The sequence below is a fragment of the Haliotis cracherodii genome, unplaced genomic scaffold, assembly GCF_022045235.1.
Source record: "Haliotis cracherodii isolate W230 unplaced genomic scaffold, xgHalCrac1.p SCAF_3, whole genome shotgun sequence".
Lineage (NCBI taxonomy): Eukaryota > Metazoa > Mollusca > Gastropoda > Lepetellida > Haliotidae > Haliotis > Haliotis cracherodii.
Window position 1 is genome coordinate 69,163,296 of NW_027266286.1, and position 21,917 is coordinate 69,185,212.

The 21,917-nt window shown below is 41.2% G+C and overlaps 2 protein-coding genes across 2 annotated transcripts; both read left to right on the forward strand.

Moving 5' to 3' along the window:
• The first annotated feature begins 4,908 nt into the window (after window positions 1-4,908).
• Window positions 4,909-10,400, forward strand: LOC139474731 (uncharacterized). The gene is made up of 3 exons (XM_071257845.1): window positions 4,909-5,000; window positions 6,748-6,936; window positions 10,379-10,400. The coding sequence occupies exons 1-3, from the start codon at window positions 4,909-4,911 to the stop codon at window positions 10,398-10,400; spliced, it is 303 nt and encodes a 100-aa protein (XP_071113946.1).
• A 5,328-nt stretch (window positions 10,401-15,728) lies between these two features.
• On the forward strand, window positions 15,729-21,061 carry LOC139475880 (dromaiocalcin-1-like). Its single transcript, XM_071259091.1, has 3 exons — window positions 15,729-15,985; window positions 18,487-18,669; window positions 20,614-21,061. The coding sequence occupies exons 1-3, from the start codon at window positions 15,739-15,741 to the stop codon at window positions 20,832-20,834; spliced, it is 651 nt and encodes a 216-aa protein (XP_071115192.1). The 5' UTR covers window positions 15,729-15,738; the 3' UTR covers window positions 20,835-21,061.
• Window positions 21,062-21,917: the final 856 nt, after the last annotated feature.

The following is a 21,917-nucleotide window of genomic DNA, read 5'->3' on the forward strand; positions in this document are numbered from 1 at the left end:
GAAACACAGTCAAAGCAGTTAAAACATAAACCGTCTCTTCTCCGAAGAAGACAAAGTCTGTTCTATCAGCTGGCATGTGATGGCTTCAGTGTCCTGAGATCCCAAAGTAATCCTACCGTATTCTACCCCGGATCTTCACGGGTCGTAACACACTATCACCATCCGCGGTATGCCGAACCGGACGAGTACACACCTCACTAACATCTAAATATAGCCTATACACAATGCGTCTACCGTATTTCAACAGAAACAGTTACAATAACTGTTCTAGAACAAAATGCAGTGTCAAATAACAGTTACACTAATACATGAAACTGGCAATCCCCATGGATTTTCTTCCACTAACCCTATTCACAGTGACAGGGGCACGACAAACCACCTTACATAAAATACAAGGATAACACAACCAAATAACCAGCATTTTATCTTTCTTTTTAATACTTGGCAAAATGAATTGAGATAAATCGATACGTACAAAAGTATCGTCTATTCCATATGTATGTCACTCAAGCATTGCACAAAGACAACGGCTCCAAACACAATATCGATCAATATGAATGTTAATTGTTTTCTCCATTTGTAATGACTTAACGAACTATGTCTAATAAATATTCAAACAGTCTCCAAAGATTGCACCCTAATGAGAACAGTCTACACAGCAACCAAACAAGACAATAATTATTGTCCGGTAGGTATAATGAGCTATTATTAGCATTTAGACTATCGGGCAAAGTTTGCATTTAAGATTCAATAGAAACAGTATTGTTTAATATTTGAACATTCAATGAAATGGAACAAGTGTACTTACTCATCTATTTACAAATTCAATGCAAGCTTGGATATTGTTTTTTGTAACAAAGTGCTTTGAGAGCACAACATCCCCCGCATGAATTTTTTAATGAGTTTATATTCTCTTTTTATTTTATGAAATAACAACAGTAGATGGCACTGCATTTGAAACAAATTGTGCAGAACATTTTGTTGGGAGCAATCTCATTAAAATCAGATCTTAGTTCTCGCTATCGCTTAACAAAGATCTGAGGACATCCCATTACGGGTCACGTCAGACGTCGCTTACCAGATCATGAAAGTGACACTCGGAATGTGTTTTCTGATCATGCAACCACGAAATATTTAACACGGGGTATTCCAAACGACAGTTGCAGGTTTTATGATTATATCCATTACAATCTAGGCCATCTTTTAGCCATTCCAGAATGTTCTTCTTATCAGCTTTAATTTTTTTAATCGAGAATACGTCAAAATATGTTTCGAGGCGTAGTTGCCAGTTTGAAACTAGTGTCGTAAAGCTCGAGAAAGCTGCCTTCTGATTGGCTAATGTCGATATCTTGTCAGTCATTTCATTGGTCGGTCAAAATTCGCGTAAGGTCGTTCTGACGTGACCCGTAATGGGATGTCCTCAGATCTTAGTTTAGAGATAGTTTAGCGATAGCGAGAACTAAGATCTGATTTTAATGAGATTGTGTTGGGAGTAATCCAGTCTGAATGCTAATGCCATAAGGATGTAGCTCACCCAATAAAGCCTTATACAAGCACACTAACTATAGTTATAGTTATAGTTAGATATTGTGATATTCTCTGGAAAGTGGAGGAGTAGATTTCACGAAGCTCCGTAAAACAGGGGCAGTAACTCTGTCAAAATTTGTCGAAATAAAACGGGACTGCGATATGCGTATCATCAACATGTCGACATCTTATGTTTAGAGTTTCAGGGATATTCTCTTGAAACTGTGGGAGGAGTTGATTTCACAAGCTAAGTACCCTCTCTCACAATTAGGCAAATGAAGCTCCGTAAAACAGGGGCAATAACTCTGTCAAAATTAGTTGAAATGAAACGGGACTGAGATATGCGTATCATCAACATGTCGACATCTTGTGTGTAGAGTTTCAGGGATATTCTCTAAAAGCTTGAGGAGGAGTTGATTTCACAAGCTAAGTACCCTCTCTCACAATTAGGCAAATGAAGCTCCGTAAAACAGGGGCAATAACTCTGTCAAAATTAGTTGAAATGAAACGGGACTGAGATATGCGTCTCATCAACATGTCGACATCTTGTGTGTAGAGTGTCAGGGATATTCTCTAAAAGCTGGAGGAGGAGTTGATTTCACAAGCTTAGTACCTCTCTCACAATTAGGCAAATGAAGCTCTGTAAAACAGGGGCAATAACTCTGTCAAACTTTGTCGAAATGAAACGGGACTGCAATATGCGTATCATCAACATGTCGACATCTTGTGTGTAGAGTTTCAGGGATATTCTCTGGAAACTGTAGGAGGAGTTGATTTCACAAGCTTAGTACCCTCTGTGGGACGGACAGACGGATGGACGGACGGACGGACGGACGGACTGCGCCACGACATAATCCCCCTTCGGCCATTCTGGCCCGGCGGGGGATAAAAAGGTATGATGCACACCATGAATGCAACTATTTCAATAATTTGCGTTTCGGAGTCATGCAAATATAATATATGATAGAAGTAACACTGCAAATGTAATTTGACCAACAAATTACAAACATTTATATGTTATGAAAATGATACTGGGCAGAAAATAGTCGCCGAAACACAGTAAATAAACCATAATAGCCGTAACAAATATACCACCAACGAAAAGCCACCGTCAAACATGGATATATACTATATATTGCCTGGCAGAATAGAGGAAGGATGTTTCCAATGTAAATAAGGAGACAGTGTAATCACCAGGGTCAGAGTAGGCCCCAGCCAACACACTACATCTACACAGGCGACAACATGGACGGGGTGGTCAGACTCGGTGACTTTATTGATTCCTCATAATGCAACCACCAGTTCATCGGACTTTATACAGGCCGCCTTCAGATAGCCGTGTGGGGTGTCAAAACCAAACAAAACAAACTGAGTGTCTATCACAATCGTTAGCTCACTAACGTCATTGGCTAATCTTACCAGCGATTACTTAAAGAACTCAAAGGCACCGAGGTCAAAGCTCAATGTCAAATCTGATAAGTAGCACAAGCTGGTGGCGCTGATATCTTGATTAATTGTAAAGTACAGATAAGAAAACCAGTGAGTCAATATATTTCCCCAGTTTACAGCCATACGAAACACACATTTATTCTATGTATGTGGTAAAAATAGCATAGCACCGCTAGCGTATTGCTGCGACTACTCAATATACATTCCTACTGGAGGGGTTGCCCACATATCTGGGTGTCAGTGGCAAGAATCTGTTTAAGGATCTAACCAGTGGTAAGTTAGCGTTTCCCTGTACATTCATGATAATACGGGTTTTTTTTAAAAGTTAAAAGTGAGACTCCGTTTATCCATAAACCAAGCTTTTACTACATATTCACACAGCTACGTTGTTTCGTAATGTGTATAGTTTCACCTGGATAGGATCACCATTAATGTGATTTCACTGAAGAACCTTTGTGTACACCTGGCAACACAGTTTAAAATCAGAGATGGGCTACTAAATCACAAACAAGGGCAAGGTTCGATTATATATATATATATATATATCGCAGTCTAAATTTCGTCATTTTTTAAATTAACTGAAAACTTAATTCATTTATTTCAAAAATATTATTATTATCGTCATTATTTACTGATTGAAATAAATACATGGAGCAAAGAGGGTTTGGGTGGTCCTGGCACAGTCAGTCTGGTTTGGCTCATAATCAGCTCAGGGCTCTTGCCCCCTCTACACGCAGCCCAGACAGCGAAAGGGACTTCTCCCAGGAAGCGCTGCCTAGTCAAACCCACCCAGAACTTTTCGGAGAATTTGAAGACTCCCCAACACTGCAGCCTTCTGCATTACCCAGGTTGTCAGAAGGGCTGTATTCATAGTAGCTTAACAGGATACTCTCCCAATGTCAGTCAACAGATTGGGAGGTACCAAACCTAAGGCACCGAGAACAATGGGGAGTCGGACAACTTGGTACTTGGGATGCAAGCGTGACATTTCGAAAGCGAGGTCTGCATATTTGCCATATTTTTCCTGAATCTTGTCAATCAAATGGGTGTAAAAAGGGACAGAAAAGTCAATGATATAAATGATTTCATTGGATTTATCAAAAAGGACAAGGTTTGTTGGCATGGATACGTCTGAGGTTGTACAGGGGCCTATTCCAGACTTTTGTATTTATCATTTTCCATGACGCCCTCTCCATATTCATGGTCGTACCATGGGTGGACCTCTGTGTCAAAACCACAAGCATGGTGAAGACTGTGATAAAATGATCGACCCACTCCATCGTGTCGCTTAGGATACTGTGTTGTTGCCAGAGCTGGGCATCCACTGATGATAATCTATAATCTACATTTCATATTTACATCTTGTTGCACATTGACGGTTTCGAGTGGGACGTAACTGGTCCTGAGAAGCAAACAGAAAGCTTTCTGTTTCACTTTTATGGCCAGCCGACCTCATCCAAGCGAAGGACTCTGCAGGATTGCTGACCTTCTCAACACACTGCACATAAATACGATAAGTGGTCGTTCAGACAGCCTCTCCTTGAAAAACTGAGGCCGATTTGATATAGCACTTCACTTGGTTGACACACATTTCTGTATTATTATTATTATTGTTGTTGTTGTTGTAATTGGACCGCCTCCATGGTCTACCAAAAGACGTTTAAAGATTAAACGGCTATAACAAGGACTGGTCGGCTCGGAGTCAGTATACTGTATCTGAGTGGGGTATTCATGTTAAACTGCGGCATGGTATCTCAGTGGGCTAGCACTATAAATCGGCATCAGTCCGGACTAGTACAAGCAGACACACACGCGTGAATGCACGTCGCAATATAAGTGCAACAATCTTGGACGCGACGTTAAACCCCATTTCACCTCACCTATTATTATTATTGACCTACTTCTGAAGCGCGATCACAAATATTGCAGAAAATGTCCGATCACGAGGGCAGCACGTACCCTTTCAGGGACATTAACATGGAGGACAGGCGGTACTTTTGTGTCCATTCTCACAAAGATGAAAGGTATGTGAGTTATAACTTTACGTTGCGTCAGTAATTTGTCAAACTGCATGGCGATTCGTAGATAATTCGTCATCATTTTGTATAGCAATGGTTACGTGTCCAACGACGATCATGGACATGGGGGGCACGGGTGGCCCAGTCGTCTAAGGCGCCGCGATTCGCTGTGCAGAGTTGCGTCCATTGGGCACGCCAGAAACCTATGATTGTGGGTTTGAATCCCGGTTCGCCCCGATTATGTTTCTAGGTTTGTCAGCACCATACCCGTGCTCGTGGGTTTCACCGAAGTGGTAAACGTCTGAGACCTGCATCACTTCGGGCTTTCCTCCCACACTAAGCTGACACGCCTTGATATGACTGGAATACTGTTAAAAGCGGCGTTAAACCAGACTCACTCACTCACTCACTCACTCACTCACTCACTCATGGACATGGTATCAACGACAGGAGATCAGATGATAATCAATAGCAATACATTTACATACTGACGCGCTGTGAATTATAGACTGATACGCTGGCCTGCTAGTCAGATGCAAGTAAATATGCTCCAGGCCAGTGATTCTACATCTGTGGCAGTTGAAGGGCTATGTCATGACATGATTGCTTTTGAAGTTTTTAAATAAACTTTAAAACGTGACATAGCCTCAATAAGGCTTGATAAAGAATAGCTCATGATACTGTTCTTACACCAACCTTTCCACTGCGGATTTTGTTTGTGTGAATATAAGTTCAGGACGGAGATATTGTCAATTGTTTATAGTACTCCTCTGTTTGCCAGGTACCAGTGACTATATATCGCCAGTATACTTAATATACACTGCGTTAATTCATCATCCATCAGTACACTGCGCCGTTTTGCGTTGTAAACGAACGAAAAGAGGCCGTTTATTACATATGCAATTCAAACGAACCGTACTCTATGCATGAATTTTGTGCGAACCTGTACGCGTGAAAAGCGTAGAGCAGAGAGTCACGAGGCCAGGGCTTATGTTGCACTTCTGTCAAGCGAGAAACACTGTATTTTGTGCGATGCAAGCCGAGCGCTCATTGGTGGGAACTCCCGATGGCTTCTCTATCTTGATTTGTTGGTTACAAATAGCGACTACACCGCAAAGTGACCATATGTTTTCGCAGGGGATGGAGGAAAGTGCCCCAAATATTGTGTGTGTAGTGACGATAGGGACTGTGTTAAGATTAGGAGATCTGAAATCGCATAAAACTATATTAACTCGAGGGAACTTTTCAATCCGAAGTTATACTTTGCCAAACATTAAATTTTACAAATATCATCGCTGAACGTGCGTTGGTTTCAAAGGTGAAATATTCATTCTGAAAATTTATACCAACAGATTTTAAGGTCTGGTGGTTTATTTTCCGTTATGTTCATATACTGAGAATAAAAGATGGCTATTGTTAAGTATTGATTTTCGTCATAATTTGTTCTTCATAAAAATTGGCGAGGTAAGATCGAATGTCAGTAACTAATTGTTTTCTAATATTTACACTGTTTGTGCCATGTCTATATTTGTTTTTATATCTGCACCACATGTTGAAGGTTATGATAATAAACATGAAAGATCTGTCTTCAAATGCGCAATAGGTACACCTTCCTGTATTATCTAGTCATGTAAACACTTCATGGATCGGGTGGTCAGACGCAGATGACTGCGCGCCATGGTTTCTCGAGGGCGCGGTACATTGCTCATGTTATCAATCACTGTATTCACTGCCTTGAGCTACCTTCTTTCAGACACGCACAGTTCAAGTGGAAGAAGCCTCAGTTTCCAGATCGAGACATGCTAGTATCTACGTTGTGTTACGAACAGGCGTGTTTCCTTGATGAAGTGGTCAAGGAAAAGAACAAGGAAATACAGATCCTGCGGAAACAGCTGATGAAAGTCAATGAAATGAACTACAATCTCACAAAGCAACTCCAAAGGTAATGTAACACTTTAATGCATGTATTACACTTTGACGTCGCAGGGCCATGTGCCACAAACAAATGTCAAACGAGACACAGAGCATTGGGTGTTCCCAGCCGTGGTATGCCTGGAATAGGAGTCAGGTAAAGCCCAAGTCATTCACCCATCCGGTAATCAATAACAAGGCCGTAGATAGCAGCTCCAATTGTCCCCCGCCCCCTTTTCCGAAAACACCTTACTTAAGGCCCCAGGCCCATAATACACACGTGAGGTGAAATGGGTATAATGTCGCTTTCAAAATTACTGCACTTATATAGCAACAAACATGTGATGCAAATATTATTAGATATACAGTAAACTATGGTTATAACGAACACGCTTGTAACGAACTAACGGATATAACGAACTAACTTTTAAGTCCTGACTACATGCTGTAGTTATGCTGTATATATGCTTATAACGAATTACGGTTATAACGAACTAAAATTAGTAGTCCCTTTGAGTTCGTTATAACCGTAGTTTACTGTACATTCATAATTACAGTCAACATGTTTTAGGTTTTTTACACCCAATTTGTCCCATAAAAGTCTTAACTGAATCTATTTGAGAAGATATCGGCTGCGACGACGGGTAACAGAAAAGTTCTAACTATGATAGTGTGTGAGTTGGGTTTAACGCCGCTTTTATGTTATATCACGACGTGTCAGCTTAATGTGGGAGGAAAGCCCGAGGTGGTGCAGGTCTCAGATGTTTACCACTTCGGTCAAACCCACGAGCAAGGGTATGGTGCTGACAAATCTAGAAACATAATCGGGGCGAACCGGGATTCGAACCCACAATCATAGGTTTCTGGCATGTCCAAGGGACGAAACTCTGCAGAGCGAATCGCGGCGCCTTAGACGACTTGGCCACCCGTGCCCCCTCTAACTATGATAGACTGCGTTGATGGAGTAGGATGCTAATTATTTTGCAACGTAATCCCCTAAGAGGTCCACATACATCTGCCAATATGTAGGAGCGCCTGGATCCCACTGGTGTAGATGTCTCCTCGTGGTGTAAAACGTCCTCGGGAACGGAATGACTTCAATCATTTGTATAGTGACAAACCTAGAAACATAATCGGGGCGAACCGGGATTCGAACCCACAATCATAGGTTTCTGGCATGTCCAAGGGACGAAACTCTGCAGAGCGAATCGCGGCGCCTTAGACGACTTGGCCACCTGTGCCCCCTCTAACTATGATAGACTGCGTTGATGGAGTAGGATGCTAATTATTTTGCAACGTAATCCCCTAAGAGGTCCACATACATCTGCCAATATGTAGGAGCGCCTGGATCCCACTGGTGTAGATGTCTCCTCGTGGTGTAAAACGTCCTCCAGAACGGAAGGACTTCAATCATTTGTACAGTGACTGCCAGACAGTTCTCTCGTTAAGAGATGGAAGTCTGACGGTGCCAGGTCTGGTGAATACGGAGAATGTTCAAAGTGTTCAAATCCACAATCATGCACTGCATCCATGGCGACACCAGACTTGTGTACAATTGTACAGTACTGGTGGAACAATACACCTATAGTGAGTTTTCCACGACGTTTAGCCTTGATATTCTCACGCAGTGGCCTACGCAAATTCGGTCATTAATGGTCGGACTTTTTTGGGAGGTAGTCCACGGTAGGATTACTTTGGGATCTCAGGATAGAACAGACTTTGTCTTCTTCGGAGAAGAGCCGCTTTATGTTTTAACTGCTTTGACTGTGTTTCAGTCTCTGGCTGATCCATGGTTACAGACCCGTGAAGATCAGGGGTAGAATAGGTCTTCAGCAAACCATGCTTGCTGTAAAAGGCGACTATGCTTGTCGTAAAAGGCGACTAACGGGATCGGGTGGTCAGGCTCGCTGACTTGGTTGATGCATGTCATCGATCCCAATTTCGTGGATCGATGCTCATGATGTTTATCACTGGATTGTCTGGCCCAGACTCGATTATTTACAGACCGCCGTCATATAACTGGAATATTGCTGAGTGCGGCGTAAAACAACAAACAAACAAACAAACAAACCCCGGTTACAAGTCGAAAAACAAATTCGACAGGGTCAACTTCAAAACGACGGATTTCTTCACGAGAGATGAAGCGTTTGTGACCAGAAGCATTGGAAAACAACGAGCTGAACTTGGCGTAGTTCATTTCTCCAAATGTTCTCAACTCTCGCATGAGAGGTGCCCAATGCCTTGAATATGTGACGGGTGACGAGTCGTCGACAGAACATAACCATATGTATTCTATCAACATTTTCCTTTGTGGTGGCAGTTGGTCTTCCTGATTCTTGCATCATCTTTGAGGCTATCTTCCCCTCTGAAGTTGACACCATGTCCGCATGGATAGATTTGGGAGTGGGCCATTTCAGTTGGCGATACCTGATGTCCAGTTCCACCAACAGAATGTATTTGGTTCACATTCAGTCTGTAAACATAGAAAGTATTGTACATGCAAACTGTTCAGGGTACTATATATCCTTCGTAGTTAGGCTCAGAGCGTTCCATACACACAATTTGATTTGGTCGAACATTGCTGTCATTCAACTTCTGACGTCTCGAACCTGGCTGCTGTACACATTTTGCATGAGAAGTGGATTGCCTGGATGTCTCATTACGATTTCCGATAAATCATTGTTCACAAGATTTAGGCATGATGCAAGTGGGTGCCGATGTAAAACAATTCATCTTCATTCGTCAAGAAATCGGTCAATGGTATGAGAGTCAACTTCATATTTGCTACGATCAATCTCTAACCATCTGCTAACATTTAGCAGCAATTTGGCAACACTATTAGGACTGCGTCTCTTTCTTTATATCGATCAGAGAGTTGTCTCCAACATCAACGTGATTTAAGTAATCACTCACTCACTCGTTGTTTGTAAATTCGTTAATTAATTTCACACCGAACTGTCTCGTGTTACGAAAGCCTTTGGTAGCTTTAAACATTTTTAAAAGACATTGTTTTCTTGTTGTTTGAATATTTTCTCATCATTTGTAGTTATTTAAAAAACTCGAAATTTCGAGGCTTTTATCTCATTTTCGATTAGTTTCTCGTTATTTCGATTAGTTACTCATTATTTCGAGAAAATAATCGAAGTAACAAGGATAAACTCGAAATTTCGAGGTTTTTGTTAAATATACTTGAAATAATGAGAAAATAACCAGACAATAATTAAAATTACGAATACATAATCGAAATTACGAGAAAAAAAATAGATCACTTGAGCGTTCAAATTAAAAGTGTTAATTCATTGAAATGTTGGTTCAAGAAAATAGGTAATTGACAACCAACTGTCCATTCCTGAAAACGTATGAAGCGTTTAAACATTTTAGGAAAAATAGTAAATGTCACGTAACACCTTTAATGCATTCTCAGCTTTGCACCTGTTTCTGTAGTTTTCATGGATTGTGTATTTTGTTTACAGACTGGAACGAAGACTGAAATGAAAAGTTATTGCTTCAAGACACATGGTAGTTTCTAAAGGTTCTTTCAACACTTCTGACAACCACAGAAGGCACATCGGTAAAGCGCATAATATAAATTGCTTGTTGGATGTGGAACACGATTAATTCTTTATTTTCAAGCATATCTCCACCTCGATGAAACAAGATTTGAAAACACGAATTTCAGACTACCAATAAGCGCTATATACCTCTCAACATGTAAACAGTTTTGTTTCTTTTTTTGTGCGACTTGAATTGCATGTTGGTTTCTTGGATTGAAATTGTGGATGACTTTCCTCTTTTTCAAGGACTGATCAAGGCGCATTTGTAAAGAGACCCTTTGGAGTTTTGGAAGCGAATTATTCTCATCACATGAGGCGAGGATGAGTTGTAATTTTCAGTGATCCCATATCAATATATGTGTGCCCCAATACACAAACAGTTTGTTCACCAGTTGTTCATCCACAGGGTGTATAGATAGCATGGAAACATATTTATTCTATCGCAGTGTTATAAGTTGGTAAAAATACAACTCGAGTCTCGGAACGGCATTTAGAAGTGATACACATAAGGGAGAGAATTTATGGGATGTCAACGTCTTTATTATGAGGAACACAACGTTTCAGAGTCTATGATATGCTTACTCCTTCATCAGGTGACTGATGCCCCATTTTTGCCCGTCGTATAGATGAGAAAAGAATAATTGAATTGCCACCTAAAGAAGTGCAGTGACAACAGTCTACCATGAAGAATCTAGGCAGCTATCGGTTAGTAATAGGTCCCCAATAGCTTATATTCCCAATACAATCCGAAAGCGCCCACCACTATGGGAGCCTTGTGATTAAGGTAAGAGAAATAGGTGTCATAACGCTTCGATGATGTGGATAGTTGCTTTGTGGATAGTAATGCTGGAGAACACGGATACAATTTATTTTTCAAATTTATTTTCACTTTTGAAAAATAGAAGCGAGAAACCCTCTTCCTAAAATCATAAGAAGTCTTTATTAAAACCATAGGCCATTGCACGACTCCGACTATGTCATAAGCATGTGTTAATGAATCACTATCAAATACTGTTGATACCACTTGTTCGCTAAAAAGGTGAGCTTATCCTGTTTACGGATGGCACCCAAAACAAACACATGCAAAGGCAAGTCCATTGTTCATCTGTTACAAACAGTGGGATAAGGTGAAAGCAACGGGCATGCAATTTGTGTGCGGGGGTGGGGGAGGGGGTTGGATGGGGACGGGGTTGCTAGTGCTGGCACATTGAGATACCATGCCGCAGTTTAACATGAATACCAAACTCAGACACGGTATAATCCGAGCCGACCCGTCCTTGGTTTTATCCTTAATGCAGGGCAACAAGTATCATCTTTTAACGTCTTTTGGTATGAGGCGTCGAACCCTTCCGCTCTCCGGTCTCCGGGCAGACGCCCTAGTACTTGACCAGAGGCGGTCGCAAAACAAACAATAAAAACCCAAGGGAACGCATGGTTCAAAATTGCGAGTGCAAAGTCCACACAGTCCACAAAGAAGGATTTTTACGGGGGGGTTTAATGTCTCAATTGCAGATTTTTAAATTAGATTTTAAAAAGCGTTCACAGTTTTCGGGAGTCTCAGAACCATATTACTGAAGCGTAGTGAAAAAATCACCAACAAATAAACTCACGACACTGCACAGTGGAATTATTAAAAATATGTCTTTGTTGTGCCTTGTTGCGTCACATTCTTCATTTTAATCGCCTCAGTTTAAGCTCATTACAATATACCAGAGGATATCCTGGATTTGGTAAATACTCGATTCTGAGGTTTCTCATCACAACAACCAATTCATATGGAATCCGTTGAATTGACGTCCCTATCACAGCGGGAGGGATTTACATCAGATACATGGTATTTTTTTCGGTGAACGTGCTAATGGATTAACTGTTCAAAGAATAATTGTCTTACAACAGCAGAACCACCTATGTCAACATTCCCCTGCACATTGTACGAATAGCTTTCTTCAATTCAATCAATATTTTGAAATAATACCTGTCATTGGGGTTCTGCGTGCAGTAATCTATCAATAACATCCCACCCAATCCCATAATACTTTGGCCCAAATCTTCCAAGTTGAGCGTTGAGTCCGAGATTTCTAAGGTGGAGAAGATGTTTGATGTTTCTGAAGTATTGATTCAGATGGTCTCTGGATCCCGTTAACAAACATGATGCAAACCTTTGTTCATCCGAGTTGTGGAGTGCAAGGAGCTCTGGGCTGCATTGCTCTGTGTTGGTCTGTCGGAATTGGCCTACCTAAATGAATTATGTTTACAGTAAGGAAGAGAATATATGGATGTCAACTTCTTAATTATGAGGAACACAACGTTTCGGGATATATGCTTACTCCTTCATCACGAGGAACACAACGTTTCAGAGTATATGCTGACTCCTTCATCAGGTGATGAAGGTGTAAGCAGATACTCCGAAACGTTGTGTTCCTCATAATAAAGTAGTTGACATCCATATATTCTCTTCCTTATGTGCATCACTTCTAAATTCCTTTCAAAGACCTATGTTTACAGTAGTACCAACTAAAACTCACATTCACGGGCTCGTTTAACAACCTTTACCCGTCGATCGTTCATCCACATTACCTATTATTTCAGGCTTTGTCAACTGAAAGGTTATCTTCTAGGGACTCTATGTCGTGTGTAATCTCTCTACTCGAGTTCCATTTCATCCTTTTCGTGGCCCTGTGCTACTTCTCATATGGTGAACTATTCCTTGTGTGTTATTAGGTGTGAGATGAGGTGAAATTGGGTTTAACCTCGCGTCCAAGATCATTGCACTTATAACGACGTGCGTGTGTGTGTGTGTGTGTGTGTGTGTGTGTGTGTGTGTGTGTGGCTGCGTGTGTGTGGCTGCTTGTACTAGTCCGGACTGATGTCAATTTATTGTGCTAGCACACTGAGCTAATACCCGCATTTTAACATGAATACCCCACTCAGACACAGCATACTGTCTCCGAGTCGACCGGTCCTTGCTTTAGCCCCTTAATGACAGGCGCCAGACAGGTTAACAACATTTACCATCTTTTAACGCCTTTTGGTATGACACGGCCGAGTATCGAACCCCGGACCTTCCGCTCTCCAAGCGGAGGCTCTACCACAGAGACGGTCTTATTTAAGTACAGATTTATATGTGTTAGCATGTAAACAGTGTCGTTAAAAAACAGGCAAACATCCATTTAGGAGGTGAGGTGACGTGAAATGGGATTTAACGTCGCTTCCAAGGTTATTGCACGTATAAAACGTGTGTGTATACACTTAAATCTTGAAAATTGGATTTTAGCAAAAGTTACAAACGTTATCAGATCGTTACAAGGATAAAGACAATCGCCAAAACACTGCACACTTATATAGCGACGTGTATGCACGTACGCGTGTATGGCTGTTTGTACTAGTCCGGACTGATGCCAATTTTATAGTGCTAGCCAACTGAGATACTATGCCGCAGTTTAACATGAATAGCCCACTCAGACACAGTAGTATACAGACTCCGAGCCGACCAGTCCTTGCTTTAGCCCCTCCATGCCGAGCAACAGACAGAGTAACAGCAAGTACCATCTTCCGCTCTCACTAGTGCCCCCCATACCAAAAGACGTCAAAAGATGGTACTTGCTGTTATGATGGTATGCCCTGTCTGGCGCTCGGCATTAAGGGGCTAAAACATGCTTTTCGTGTTTTCCCACTTAAAGAAGCACAGTTCTGTTCGATTCGGCGTTTTTACAGTTCTGCGGGCTATCAAAGGGAGGTTGTCTTTACTGAGGAACGCGCGATTCGTTTAAGAAACTCTGAGCTCCCGTGGGTAATAATTGTCAGGAATCGCTAGACCTTTCACCGGTCCTACTATTACTGGGTTGTCAGGTTGAAACTTAGTTTCGCCAGCAGGTAATTATGGGACAGTTTTTGTCTTCTACTGCCTTACTCCTGGTATAACTGTGCCAAACTTATTGGCTATGGTATCATATTTTATATGCCCCTTTTTATAGTGACCCGTTAATAACTAATTTACTCTGTGTTATGTAGTCTAGATCAAGTTCCTTTTTATTGTTAGAAGTCAAGAACTTCTCTTGGTCTAGTACCTTAAGTTACTTGAGTATTTCCGTTTTTAGTCAAAGGCTAAGTTTGCATTTAGCCTTACCAGTTTTTAGGGATAAAACCCCAGTGTCCATTTATCTCATTAATGTGTTGAGTAAATTGACTCTTATCATTGCAAGCATGTAATGCTATTGTATTGGTTGTGATTTATAGTTTAAGAAGTGTTCAATACAACACGTATGTAAATATAAATATAGCCTAAAACGTCAACGCCAGATTACCCTCCCTTGATTACCCGTAAAAAACGATTCCCTTGGGCGTCCAAAGACACATTAGCAGTGAAAATTAAAAGGATGGATTACTGAAAATCATTAATGACACCGGTTGTTCGTGAAAAGGCATGTGTGAATACCACACTGTGAAGACGGAATGGTTTTGTAGACTTTCGCAAAATTTCAAAGTTGCATGCCTACGTGCCCCATGTGTATTGAAAGTAAATTTGACTGTAACTCAAAAACATTTCAAACCCATCGACAGGCTGAGAATGTTTCCGTCTTAAGAAATCCAGTTTAAGAAATTAATTCGTTCAGAGGTACAAATCCATCAAGTAAATTACGTACTTTTACAGCTAATGAAAGTGTGAGGCTAAAGCTATCGAAGATAAAATTTGTTTTTGTTTCGTATTGATCCCATTCTTTCAGGATGATGCTTTCGATGTAGATAAGTATGTGTGTTTCACGTGAGATTAGTATCTATTGTGCGACGCTACTGAATCTACGGTTCATGATACCACCCATGATCATTGGTCAATTTATCTCGCTGCGCCCTTTTTATAACAACATTGAACTATTTCATTAACAAATCACGACTTAATCGAGGCACTGTTAACTGGAATCACACCCAATTCAATCAAGCTGTTTCCGAAATTGAATCGATAGATAGCTTGCTTGTAATAACAATGCAGTTTTCGTGATGAACGTCCAATAAGTTTATCAGTCATGTTTTCCTACAATGCTCCTCTAATGGTAAACATGTTAATCACTCAACCTGTGTCCCACGTGGCATCCCTAAGATGGATATTTCATTATCAATGTTTTGCAACGACACTAAGTCAACACACGATCACGTGATCTGACAGAGGACTCAAGGTAAGATCTTGATCAATTCGTTTCACACATACGGTTTGAAGTTTCATGTCGGCGGTTACTGCTGCTTTACCTTTCTCGAAGCGGGTCTTTGTTAAATTCACTTGAGAAATGGGCTCACCCCTGGCTCTGACACTGGTCTACACCAAGTTATTCTTGACAACTCCTGTTCCGGGAACAACGGCATCTCTCACCCAGTGCGTCTCCTCCTGCTACATCAGCCCTAGCTGTGCTTCTTTCTTCTACAACTACGACGACAGCGTGTGCTACCACAGCTACTTTCTCTATTCCCTGGACAAATATGAAGATATGTTATCAACGTCGGCTGCTGATATCAAGTACTTTGAATGGACTCCGGGTAAGTTTTGTGCTTTTGTTTATAATCTAAATAACATACATCTGGGTTTTCTAGGGAGAATTGTAACTGTTACGTGAATGAAAGACCGTTCAACCGGTTCCTTTCCTCTGAAAACGGATTGACAAACTGATTCCGGATTAACTAATGTACTTATGTATGTTCGTTTACTTAAGAATTGACTCTAATATTTTTTGCGTTTGCATATGAATGTATAAACGGAACAACAGGTGTGCATAATGTGTAAATACTGCGTAGGGATTTTACGCAAATTATTTACCAGGAAGTTATGGTACGGACGACAACAGACTCTCCATTAGTAAATGTTTTTTTGATTATCGAAATGGTTTTGCGCTTTTGTGTCAGTAAAAACGGGGATAATGAGCTAATCATGAAATTTCGAATGCGTGTTCCTTCATAGTATGTTCAAGTTGTGATATTATTATATATAAATAATATATATAATTTTATCAAGTTTAAATATCTCATTCCAAACTTTCTAAAAAAATAGAAAAATGAAGTCTTGTGTTAATTTTGTTGGCTATCAGAAGACTGCTTTTATGATGGGCCGTTCAAATAGTCATGTAGAAAAATACAACAAAATATACAACAGACACTACTTGCTACTTGATCATGTAAAAAAACTTGCAATGTTATTATCTATGCTTGATGAGCAAACCGGTTCCAGTACTACTAAATCAGGGTTAAAAACGTGAGATACTGCAGTTGTGTACATTGTCAAGGCGCATGCATGAGTTTGATTGACAGGGGGCCATAGGTTATTTCCCTCAGGGTAGACAGTATAAAGACAAGCGAATGAAATAATAGAGACCTAACTCTTTTAATAATCATAAGAAATCTCTGTTAAAAGAAGCGTCTCTTGCCCATTTTATATGGGGATTAACTGTGAAAATGGTTTTGTCAAGTGTCTGTCATCTGTAACTTTATCAGTTAACACACATATTCAGGTGCGCTTCAGTGCCATGGTATTATTTGTATACCCCGCCACGAAGTGTATTGGGGATATAGGACTGTTTATTGTCCGTCCGTCACGTTTCGTTTCCTGAGCAGAACTAAGAAGAAACATGAGAGATATCTTAACCAAACCTTCACATGGATACGAGGGGGCGTTCAATAAGTTTTGCAACTTGGGCATTTGGTGTTTACACAAACAATGTCAACTAGTGGCAGGTGTGACACCAGTCATAACATTAGTTTGACACGTGTCATAACAAGTTCCAGACACAACAATAAGTTAGATGTGATGGCTTCATTGACCTAAGGGTGGTCACAATCATGGATTCTCTCAAACATTAACAACCCGCTGTAATAAAGTTCCTAACCAAGGAGGGATGCAAAGCAAAAGAAATCCATGATCCTATGTGTAAAGTGATGGGTAAGGATGCTCCTGACTATTCCACAGTTTGCCGTTGGTCTCTACAGTTTAAAAGGGACAGGGAGTCCATAGACGATGACCCAAGGTCAGACAGGCCTTCAGATGCCACCCAACCGGAAACCACTGCTGCTATAGAATTTTGTCTGTCCGACGAGTGAAAGTATCTGAACTTTCTAGGGAATTCCAAATATCAGTTGGAACTGTTGTAACCATTATTCATGAGCATCTTGTTATGTGCAAGGTATCTGCAAGATTAGCACCTAAAAACCTCAGAGCTCAAGATCGCCATCAGAGAACTGAAAGTTGTCGAGACCTCCTGGATCTCTATAGTGCCGATGAAGCCGGGTTTCTTTATCGTCTAGTGACAGGTGATGAAACATGGATCCACCACTGGGACCCAGCAACCAAATTGGAATCCATGCAATGGAAGCACGCCAATTTTCCGCCTACGAGGACGTTACGCATTCAACCCTCGGTTGGCAAGGTAATGGCCACCATATTTTGGGATGCAAGAGCTATATTACTGATTGATTACATGCCACCAAAAACTACAATCAATGGACAGTATTATGCTAATGTAATGAAAGAATTGGGAAAATCTATTCGCCAGCAACGCCGTGGGATGTTAGCACGTGGTATTCACCCAACCTACATCCCAGACTTAGCCCCTAGTGACTATTTCCTGTTCCGGCAAATGAAATCCCCTACGTGGAAGAAGTTCCCACGAAGACGAGGACATAAAGGCTGCCACAGAGGCGTGGTTAGAGGGTCAGTCTGCGGATTTCTATAAAAGCGGTTTTAAACGTTTGAAGGACAAATGGTATAAGTGTATTGCGCGACTTGGTCTTATATTGGAGTTGCAAAACCTATTGAACGCCCATCGTAGGTCAAGTGGTAAACTGGTGCCTTTTGATAGTAAGGGACTTTTTCGACTTTCCATACCAACGACTTTGACTTAGACTCAAAATGGCGGTAATGCTCGTTTCCAAAGCAGATCTTGAAAACCGCACAATATTTCTTGCCTTGCACAAAACCGGCCATGTCATATTAGCGGGATATGATTATTTCATGCTTGTTGTATTTGTATTCACGCTTGTGTACCTTTTAGCGTCCTGTGATGCATCACATGGGTGGAGGTACCACAAGGCAACACAACTGTGTTTCAAATACCACACCCATGGCCAGGTGTTCTCTGATGCAGAGGAAACATGCCAAAGCGAGAATTCTACATTGCTTCGAGTTGACAGTCCAGACAGACAACACTTCATACACCATTTCGCCAACATTCACGGTAAGACTCGTCATAATTAACCTTTCCCCATGTAAATGTTCATTACAAGTAAAAAGCACAATGCTATTGATATAATGCCTATTGGAGCTTATTGTTTACATGCCTGTTAAATAACAAGCTTAAAATCAGGTTAATAAGAGCGCAGTTAATCAGTTCGACGCATGCTCCATGATCATACGATTCGATTATGTTCGTTCTTGAGATACAGAAATCAGATATGTTGCTCTCAATGCTTCTCTCACTGGTACCGAAAATTCAGAAGACTCTTCGCAGCTGATTACCTCATAAGAAGCAGATTGATATCGTATCGGCGTGAAAGATATGATTTTACTGAACTTGTAACTCACTCAAGTAAACGCAACAATCAAGATTCCATCAAATCGTGAAAATGTAAACCATATACCTCATTGGCAACAGGGGTCGAAAAGTTTAAATACACAGACTTTTTGAAAAACGGAAATAAGTCTGGGTAAGTTACACAAAGTGAAAGTAAATTCGGATGTCTTCTAACTGAATCTAGCAAATCTCCACAAAAGAATTACGGATGTAGTGCGACATATTTGCTTTTGCGGGCATCATATATTGCAAAAATCATTTTTCATACAGATGTTTAAAAACTACTTGAAGATGTTGATGTCCTAAAGATATTTTTCAATTTTTCACAGCATTCATTGTTCACTGATACAAAGGATCAAGGAACCTTTGTTCTGCAAATAACATGTTTCTAAGGTTGCATGATAGATTTACTGGCACAGCGGAAAGCTGCTTTTCTGTCATGTGGTGAATGCTGTATACATGTAATGTTCATGAAAACGAAAACATTAGCAGAGCAGCGGGTTCCATTTATACCATTATCTGTTTGATGTGGATTGCAATACGACATGTGAAGAATCGGGGTAGAATTATAGGTCTTCAGCAAACCAAGCTTGCCATTAAAGGCGACTATGCTTGTCGTAAGAGGCGACTAACGGGATCGGGTGGTCAGGCTCGCTGACATGGTTGATGAATATCATCGTATCCCAATTGCGTAGATCGATGCTCATGATGTCAATCACTGGATTGTTTGGTCCAGGCCGCCGTCATGTAGCTTGGATATTGCTGAGTGCGGCGTTACAAAACAAACAAACAAACAAAACTGGATTGCAACACACAGATAAATTCTGAATATGATTTATATCTGAAATTAAATGAGATTTGTGTCGACGTGTAAAATAACTTTTCGTAAAGTCGTGAAGCTCGAGAGAGTAAACAAGCGTGTCCCCAAAGGAGGTTCCTGCTCAGTTCGATCCCTGTCGACCTATGCTGGTCGTGAGTGGTGAATACATGGATCGGATGGTCAGGCGCGGTGATGGTTGATTTTGTGACTCCGTTCTCGCGATGGCGTTGAGCGTTGCTCATACTTTCAAACACTGGTTTATTTGATCTTGACTGGATTGTTTACAGGCCATCGTCATAGCTGGACTTTTACCAATTTTAGTGCTTGGATAACCAATACACTATCAACTTTGAATATAATCCATGCCTCGACTCTATTTCACTGAAATAGTATGATTCGTTCTTAAAAATCTAGGCCGGTCTAGTGGCAGAACGTCCAGAGCGGAATGTCTGGGGTTTGATGCCCGGCCGCGTCATACCAAAAGATGGTACTTGTTGTTACCCTGTCTCGCGCTCGGCATTGCGGGGCTCAAGCGTGGACTGGTCGGCTCGGAGTCAGTATACTGTGTCTGAGTGGGGAATTCATGTTTAACTGCGGCTAGCACTATAAATCGGCATCAGTCAGAGGTGGTACAAACAATACAAGCGGCCACACACACAAGTGCATGCACGTCGCTATATAGGTGCACAGTGTTTTGGCGAATGTCTTGTAACGATTTGATAACGTTTGTAACTTTTGGTCAAATCCAATTTTCAAGACTTCGGTGTATACTTTCTTTTGCATTCCAGGCAAACACATCATGACCGGCGGCCGTAAGGTGAACGAGACTTGGTACTGGAACAATGGAACCCCTCTAGGCTACGAAGCATGGGAAGATGATGAACCTAAAGATGGCAAAGACTGTATGCTGGTGGATAAGGACGAAGAATCCTGGAAGAGTGAAAAGTGCGATTCAAGCGAAGACTATATGTGTGAGAAGGCGATTTCTGTTGGTGGAGAATGTTCGTAGAAGTCGTGGCCCTCACGGCTGTGACCACCACCTGCCTTGTCCACTGCTGTGATGGTCACACGGAAACCAGAATCTACATGTGCGTCATAACTGCTAATAATGTCACCAAATAAATAGTGTGTGAGTTGGGTTTCACGCAGTGTCAATGTAATCAAGGACGAAGGCAAAGCTTAAACTGGTCGTACCGAGCACATTTACTGATAGATCAGGGGTTAAAGTCAGGGCAATACGGGATGAAATGAATGAAACATTAAAAGACCTAAAACTCATTACGTTTGTTTGTTTGTTTCTTTGTTTTTTAACGCCGCACAATATTCCAGCTATATGAGTCTGGACCCAAAACTCCAGTGATTGACATCATGAGCATCGATCCACGCAACTGGGATACGATGACATGCATCAGCCACCTGATCCGTTAGTCGCCTGTTACGACAAGCATTGTCAAGCTTGATGAAGACCTATTCTACCCCGGATCTTCACAAGTTTCCAAATACTGATAAATGATATCCCAAAACAAATTACCCATATTAATCCTTCCTCTGGAACTAAAACCATCTGTTTTTGTAATATTCGTTATGATAAATTCCCCCTCCAGTCATAGCTGGGCGCATAAATGCGATAGTGACTGAAATAGGTTTAAACCCAATCCAGTCACTGCTTTCTTTCTGAACGTTACTGAATAGGCTTCCTTTGTTTTGTCATGTATGGGGGTTTAGTTTGTCGTCCGATGGTAGATACCCGTATGATGTTTTTTTATGATTGTGTTCATCTTTTCCGTGTGGAATCCTGATTCGAATTTGTCCCTAGCAACCTATGCTTGTCGCAAGACCAAATCGATCGGGTGGTCAGGCCCGGTGACTTGGCTGATTGTCTGTCTCCGTAGGCCGTGGGTCGTTGCTCAAAATATAGATCACTGGACTGTCTTTTCCAGGCTCGATTACAAACAGGCGACCGTCATATAACTGGACTATCGCTGAACGCTGCGTTAAACACCACATACACACACGCACGCACGCACGTATGCACGCACGCACAGAACGACAATAAATGCCAGCTCCTTCCAAGGTGAAGTACGGATTAAAA